Raw genomic sequence first — 8,186 nt, 5'->3', positions numbered from 1 at the left:
GGGATGAGGGGCTTAGCCTCCTAAGACTATGACTCGCCAAATGTTAAATTTTTATTACCTCACCAACTCTTTCCAATGAATGAATGATGACTGTCACAATGGCCAAACCTCTGAGGTAAATTACTACACCACACTGATATAAACCTGAACAATGCACACTTAACCTACAGTACATGCAGTAGAGCGATAAAGTCACTAATCACAATACAAGACTATTAAAAGCATCAGGACATGTGAACCATCTCTTCACTTAGCGTGAAACTAAGACTGAGCAGATTATATTTTGCAGTATTTGGCAACGCGACTCTTCCAAAAGCGCATCCTCATGCTAATAAACAGATCAGGGTCTGAGGGGATTAAGCTACAACGATGTGCACTGCATCAAATACGCAAAAAAAAAAAACTCCAAGGAAACGGGTCAGTGAGGAAAAACTAGGATTTTATTGCATCACGTGTGTGTAATAGCGATACAAACTTTCATTTACAAAATAATGAGTCACAGAGTTGAACAAAAACAAGTCTGTTAGAGCTAGAAAGAAAATTAAAATAAAGATACAGCTGAAATAACTGGTTTATTTCGGACAGGAAAACTTTTACATCTTCCTCTTCTGGGTGCTGATATATAACACTGGAAAACAGGAAACAGGAATTAAATAATACACACAAAAACAATAAAATAAAAAACTCACTAATTAGTAATTATTAGTTATTAATTAGAAATAACATCTTAGGTGCCTGACGTTATACACAAAACTAAATCAACTGCCAACTTGAACATTTTCTATTCATTCATTAATTAATTAATTGTCTATTAGCAATATTCTTTTTTTTATTTATATCATTTAATTTAGATTTTGTATTTCTTTTTTTCCTAAGCAAGAAAAGATCTAGAATTAAAATAAATAAATAATAAATAATAAACAACCAGCATGGACTTGGCTTATAAGGGCACTGATAAAAACCTGCTTGGAAAACCGACCACCTTTGTGTCGGTCATTTTAAAGACTTTGTATAGTTCACGTGGGGTCAAAATCACCAACAAGATTCATTTTACTTAATGAACCTTTAAAGAATGACGTCACACTGTTTTTCCATTTCTAGTGCCATTTAACTTGGTGAAATCGGCGTACAGAGCCACGGTGCACATTTCAGCAAGATGAGCATGTTGTTGCTACGGAAACGATAACATTAATATAAACCTTCCCCAGTAATTCCTGATTGGTCTTTTGATTCGGTTTGAATATTAAAACATAATATTCCCCACATACCATTGTTTCCTCTGAGAAACGCATCTCCGTATTTATTCTTAAGCTGGCCGTTGACGTACTCCTCCGTCTGCTCCACTGCGATGTTCATGTAACCGTCGAGGCACGCAAGAACACCTGAGGAGCAACACAAGAGGATCTCATTCATGGTCACTCTGCACTCCATGCCACCCCTGCCTCGTTTATTACATTAATCTGTATCCTAAAGTTCAAGATTAATTTTAAACATATGTAAATGGAACAGTACGTAAGTTACAAAATGGATGGAACGTACAGGAAGAGGAGAGGATGGAAAGAAATGGAACGCAAAACAAGGGAAAGGAACAGAATTGAAATGAATTGAAAATAAAGCCGAAAAAGGGAAAAAAGAACAGAACGGAGAAGAAAGGAACGAAATAGAAATGAATGGAAAAAAGGAATGTAAAAGAAATCAATTTAAATGAACAGAAGGAAAAAAAGGAAAGGAGCGTAAAGGAAGAACGTAAAGGAACTGAAAAGAAGAGAACTATAAAGGGATGAAAAGGAAGGGAACAGAAGGGAAGGGAACTATAAAGGGAAAGGAAGGGAACTATAAAGGGATGAAAAGGAGGGAACAGAACTGAAAGAAAAGATTTTGAATGTTAAAGAACAGAACATTAAAAATTTTTTAAAAAGGTAGAGAATGTAAAGAGACAGAAAAGTACAGGAACTGAAGGGGATGTAAAGAAGTGGAAGAGAAACGAATGAAATCGAAAGGAAAGGAACCGAACTAAACATAAAGGAAAAGGTTAAGGATAAGGAACAGAAAGTAAAGGTAAGGATATTGAAATGAAGGGACTATAAAAGAAATAGAGGAATAGAACAAAGCCTAAAGGAATCAAGTGAACAGAAAAAAAAAGGAATAGAAAGGAACGGCAGATTGTATTGGACCCGTAAACGTAAGAAAAGGTTTTTCACATGGGAACTAATAGACTTCTTTCGACTTTATGTGGTTTATCGTGTTGCACCAAGGTTATGGAGAAATGATGTTTCATTCCATTGTTAGAAAGATCTACTGTGATCATCCACACGTCCTTCACCTCTGTAATCCACTCCAGAGTTGAGCTTCACCACCACCGGCCGCCCTATGATCTGCTTCAGGAAATCACTTGGGGTTTGTTTGCGTACACTCATGTTCGCTGTAATGACACAAAAATAACACCACAGTCAAATGTACAATACATTGTGACTTCTGTTGATTTACACATCCATGTAATTTACATACGTTCACTATACAGGCTGTCAGGAAAGGAGAAATTCTTCATGAACTGGAATGATTTGTTCTTTAATTGCACCGTACTCTTATAATAAATAACAATAACAGGTTCTGCTAAGAACCTGCTGCTGTTCATTCTTTTACTGCACAAAATATCGTTTGAACATTCAGTATTTACACTGGTCGGTCGGCGCTGTTTCTGTTACTGTGTATTGTCTTTTGTGTATTGCATTTTTTGTACTTTTTGTATTGTCTTGTAACTTAATGTCTGCACTGTTTTTTGTCCTGCACTGTCTTTTGTCCTGCACTGTCTTGCTTGTCTTGTCCTGCACTGTTTGCACCAGGTTGCACAGTTGCACTTTATGTGGCTAAGACTACTTACATGTCCTTAGCCCTGTCTTTGTTTTATGTAGCACCTTGATCCTGGAGAAACGTTGTCTCATTTCACTGTGTACTGCAACAGCTATATATGGTTGAAATGACAATAAAAAGCTTCTTGACTTCTTGCTTCTTGACTTGACTTGAATAATAATAATAATAATAATAATAATAATAATAATAATAATAATAAGTAGTAGTAGTAGTATTTATATCATTATTATTATTTATATTATTATTATTATATTTATATTATTATTATTATTTTTTTTTTTATTATTATATTATCTTTTTTGTTCACTTTAGCACGCTAACAGCTTTTTTTTAATCCACACCCGTAATTCGACAAAGCCAACAATCTGTCACGTGATTGGTTAGTTTTTAGGCCACAACAGCATTCCACCAATCACACCAGAGATCGCCGTAAAGCTACGCTTTGTCGGAATACAGGTAGGAGAAAAAAAAACGCTTTCCTCAAGCTTAACCGCTGACTATATAAATCTGGTACAATACTAGAACATATAGACGTTTCTCAACTACAAATATAAATGTAATTCTGCTCATAATAAAATATAATAACACCTACCTATTCCGTAAAATCTGTTATTACTCACGTCTGTTGCTACGCTAGTTCCAACGTTTACTGCACGTCTTGGTGAAATGTAGCGCTGGTGGTGTTCAGCCAATCAGCTTTCAGGAGTAATCACAGAGTACGGACACCCTCACGGGACATTCGGAAACGCATTTCGATAAACATGGCTTAAAAAGTATTTATTGCTCGTTAATAGAGTCTCTCTCTCTCTCTCTCTCTCTCTCGTCACTAAACACTACGCAGAAAAATAGAAAACACAATGCTCAGGACATGAAGCTGGAGAAATAAATGTTTATTGTTCACTGTAGGCTAAATGCATGTTGCAAAAACCTGTGCATTTAGCACTTGTACAAAAAAACAACACAGAAATCTTGTGCATTTACACGTAGCACTTGTAAAAATAAACAGAAATCTTATGCATTTGCCGCTTGTGTACAGTAAGCCCATGTAAAAATAAAGTACAAAAATACACAAATAAGTGCATTACCCAGCCACAGCATCATGTCTCCATACTGGGTCAGCCCACAGGACTTCATCCACATCACAGGCCACATTTTGTCTGGCCAGGCAACAGGGGGAAAAAAAACCCTGGCATGGCGTATCCAGGCTTGGCATGCCTCCACACCTATGTCACCACAGGCAAGTCCCATGGCTTGCAGGAGATGTACCCTGGTGTAAGGTTGGCGTTCATATACCTTCCACCACCATGAGGAGAAGAATTCCTCAGTAGGGTTAAGGAAAGAAGAGTACGGTGGAAGGCAAAGATTGATAAAACCTTGGTTCATATTGAACCACTCTCTAACCTGGAGGGCTCTGTGAAAACTCACATTGTCCCAAACAACAACATAGATGGGATGATCATCCTTTTGCCCTAACGGAGCATCTCGCATGTGATTGAGGAAAATGAGGAGCTGGTGAGTGTTGTAGGGCCCCAGGTTGGCATGATGGTGGACAACCCCAGGATAATGTGACATCGCCATCATGCTGCCCAAGAACACCAACAATGGCCCGATGGCCAATGACATTACGGCCTCTTCTTCTCCTTTTGGTGAGATTAAACCCAGCTTCATCCTTGTACAAGTATTCATGGGGTCTTTCCATTGCATCCAGTTGAAGAACCCTCTGTAGAAACAGATATAGTTTTGTCAGTGATATGGAAAAGGTGATTTAGGCCACTACAGTAAATCACTACTTAGAGTAATCACCATTGAATGTGTCTGGATATATGCCAACCTGTACATACTGGAATCTTTGCTCTTTGACTCTGTCTGAGTTGCGATCAAAGGACACTCTGTATAGCTGTTTCATGCGCAGTCTGTTGCGCTTGAGGACACGATCGACAGTAGAGAGGCTGACACTGTTGATACCCTCAAAATTTACATGGTCCTCAATGATCTTCTGCTGAATTTCACTCAGTTTAATGGCATTGTTCTCATGGATCATATCAACAATTAGGGTCTCTTGTTGTGGGGAGAACATACCTGTCCTCCCACCCCCATGTGGCAGTCTTTCAATTCTACAAAAAGAGAACATGGAGTTACAAAAAATATACATGGAATACTAGGCCTACAAACAGTTAGACCAACCCTCTATTACAATACTACAGTACATTGGTACAGTAATGTACTGAAACATATTTACTTCCAGTATACTCTGGTACACTATATAGTATGTCATACAGTAATTGCTGTCAACATTTACATACTGTACTATAATGTCAAAAAAAAGGTAATTACCTGTTCTCTTCTCTAAATCTTCGGATTATGCTGGACACAGTGAATCTACTGATGTTTGGTTGTACCCTTTGTCCAGCCTCCCTCATGCTCATACCATGGATAAGAACATGGTCAATCACAGTAGCTCTGACTTCATCAGATATTACTGTTCTTTGTCTTCGCTGACCACCTCGACCTCCTCTCACACGAACTCTTCCTCTCAGACTTCTATCCATTGTAGGGTCTCGCAAACCAGTGCTTTCTGAACTGGCTTGCTGTCTATGTTCCCTCACATTATTAGCCACATATGTGATCAATTTTGAGTTGTTATGTGCAAGTGGTGGCACCTGTGCTTTAATTGTGTTTTACTTTTGTCACCTGTGCTCACCATTATGCAGCACGGGTGCATCACAATGAAAATGTGTTGGCAAGTTTTGTCTAAACAGGTGAAAAGTGCTTATGGTTTTGCCAAAAGAGTGTTTGACTCAATCAGTGGGTTCAGGCAACTGAGCATTTGGTTCAGACAATAGGGTTTAGTGTTTTAGCAATTCAGAAAAACTGTAAATTGCATGCATTTATGTGTATGAATGATTGTGCCATTGTTTGCATTAATGTGTGTTAATGATGTGTTAGTTGAGCTTCATTATATTTTATACACTAAATGGAACTAGATTCAATTCAACTTATTTGTATAGCTCCTTTAACAATAAACATCTCTCTAGCATTTATTTATCTCTAACATCTATGTATAAGACATGTATGAGTAAGACTGAAGTGACGGTGGTGAGGAAAAACTCCCTGAGATGAAATGAGGAAGAAACCTTGAGAGGAACCAGACTGAAGTGAACCTCATCCTCATTTGGGTGACAGTGGACAGGAAATAATGTCAATGTAAATAATGTCCTTTCTACAACAGTTTGTAGTCGAGTGGAATTTTGCAAACAAGAGCTCCCGATGAACTAACAGTCTGTCGATGCAAAAGCTATATATAATTCTTTTTTACTTTTTTTATTAGAAGATTTTGAGGAGGTAGTGATTCCCATCTAACCATTGGCAAATAATTGAACTTTGAGGAGTACGACTGTAATTACTCTGAGGTATATTTCTATCTTGAGGAGATTTTCCTGCTGAAATATCTAGCTTAGGCTGGCTGGCTACCAGGGGCCAAAGCACACATCAAATTGGTTGCCATTGGTTAATGCTTCCTTAAGACGTCCTCAAGACTGAAATCTTCCTACGTCAATCCCGGGAACAATGAATGTGAGGTGGTAATACATCCGGATGTGACTCCAGTCCATCCTATGGGACCATACTCTCACACACACACACACACACACACACACACACACACACACACACACACACACACACACACACACACACACACACACACACACACACACACACATTTACACTAATCATAACCAGTCCACCTACTGGCATGTTTCTGGGAGGGAGGAAGAAACTAGAGAACCCAGAGGAATCCCACATGGACATTATCCAGTTGCTTTACTGCTGATTCGTCAGGTGGATCTGAATTTTTTTTTTTTTAGAACGTTTTGCTTTATCTGTATTGTTCATAATGCATAATGAGGATCTGAATAGTATTAACATTATTCCCTGTTGGACAGCCCAGTGAAATTGGTGTCTTTTTTCAGGGATTACATCATCACCTGATCTTGCATTCCCAACCATCCCATAGCTATAATGTCTATCCTGCTGACCATTAATTGGAGCTCTGCTCTGCCTGTATGGCGAGGCTCAGCCCACAGACAGCACCCCAGGTGCCACCCCAGGGGTCGCTTTCCTGAACTAAGCCATCAGCACGTCTCTTTCCTCGCCTCTGGTCCTCCCATCTGCGTCTGTTCATCTGTGAAGAGGACCCGATGCCAGAAGAAGTTCACCACAGACTTGTAGGTGTGATGTCTATGAACATGTGATGAACACAGCATCTGAAGCAAGCTCTCACTTGAGGGTGACCAGACCTCGGAAGATTATTTGTCTTGCCAGTCTGGAGCGGCTTTAACCCAGAGTGACTGGCACGTTGGCACAGAATTGCCGGTGTGAAGTGTGCCAACAGCGTCACTTTCAAGACACGATGAGATGCAGAGAAACTGACAAACTGAGGCCTTTTTCTTGCAGTGACCTAAACTCTTTTTCATTCATTTTTTTTAAAGGTGACCTGATTAGGCATCATTCCACCTGGACCTCATTAAGGAAAATCCCAATCCATGACCTTCGGTCTGATTGGCACGTCGCAATGTCTCAGTGTACAAGATATATTTCTAGACGTTGCAGCTTAAAACAAATCTCAGTAAGGGTGCAAAACCTTTAGCCTAAGTAGGCACTAAATCCTAGGTATAGTTTACATCATTAAATATAGATAGATAGATAGATAGATAGATAGATAGATAGATAGATAGATAGATAGATAGATAGATAGATAGATAGATAGATAGATAGATAGATAGATAGATAGATAGATAGATAGATAGATATTGTGTTTGCCTGAAGTTAGGTCTATCTATTCTGTTTGAAAAGTGAACAGTAACGGAACATAAACAGACAAATGTTAATCGTTCCTTTATATCATTCCAAAAAGCAGGCATTTCCTTTATCTTGTCATTTTTGTGTTAATGGATCATTTATCATTTATCTTAAGATTTCCAGATCTTATTTAGTGTATCTGTTGTACTTATAGTGTAGACTAAAATAAAAAAATAAGAGGATGAAATGCAAATAAAAAAAGGACATTTAAATTCATTTGGCAACAATAAATCATAAAAAATCAGCAGCAAAATATTCTTTTTGTAAGTCTGGCTTTATGTTGGACGATTTCTGTCCTGATTTTGCTGTCACGGACAAAAATGAGTTAGTAAGTTCTAAGTATTAATTCAGCTAAGAGTCTTCTTTAAAATCCACCAATAGGAGCAAGGCATAGGATTATACGCTTTTTATTTTCGGGCATTGAATTTCTGTCATGTCTCACTCCACAGTGGTCC

The 8,186-nt window shown here is 38.3% G+C and overlaps 1 protein-coding gene across 2 annotated transcripts; it reads right to left on the bottom strand.

Annotated features, from left to right (window-relative positions):
- Positions 1–418: 418 nt before the first annotated feature.
- lsm6 (LSM6 homolog, U6 small nuclear RNA and mRNA degradation associated) lies at positions 419–3,622 on the bottom strand. 2 transcript variants are annotated; one of them, XM_027177611.2, is made up of 4 exons: positions 3,492–3,622; positions 2,324–2,422; positions 1,269–1,382; positions 419–628 (listed from the first exon to the last, which is right to left on the bottom strand). In XM_027177611.2, exons 2-4 carry the CDS (start codon positions 2,415–2,417, stop codon positions 594–596), a joined length of 243 nt encoding a protein of 80 aa, XP_027033412.1. In that variant the 5' UTR covers positions 2,418–2,422; positions 3,492–3,622; the 3' UTR covers positions 419–593. The 2 variants fall into 2 exon arrangements, with proteins under 2 accessions (XP_027033412.1, XP_027033401.1); XM_027177600.2 differs by having other exon boundaries at positions 3,464–3,621.
- Positions 3,623–8,186: the final 4,564 nt, after the last annotated feature.

The sequence above is a fragment of the Tachysurus fulvidraco genome, chromosome 4, assembly GCF_022655615.1.
Source record: "Tachysurus fulvidraco isolate hzauxx_2018 chromosome 4, HZAU_PFXX_2.0, whole genome shotgun sequence".
Lineage (NCBI taxonomy): Eukaryota > Metazoa > Chordata > Actinopteri > Siluriformes > Bagridae > Tachysurus > Tachysurus fulvidraco.
The sequence above is the reverse complement of the archived record's forward strand: the minus strand, read 5'-3'. Positions and strand labels throughout refer to the sequence as shown.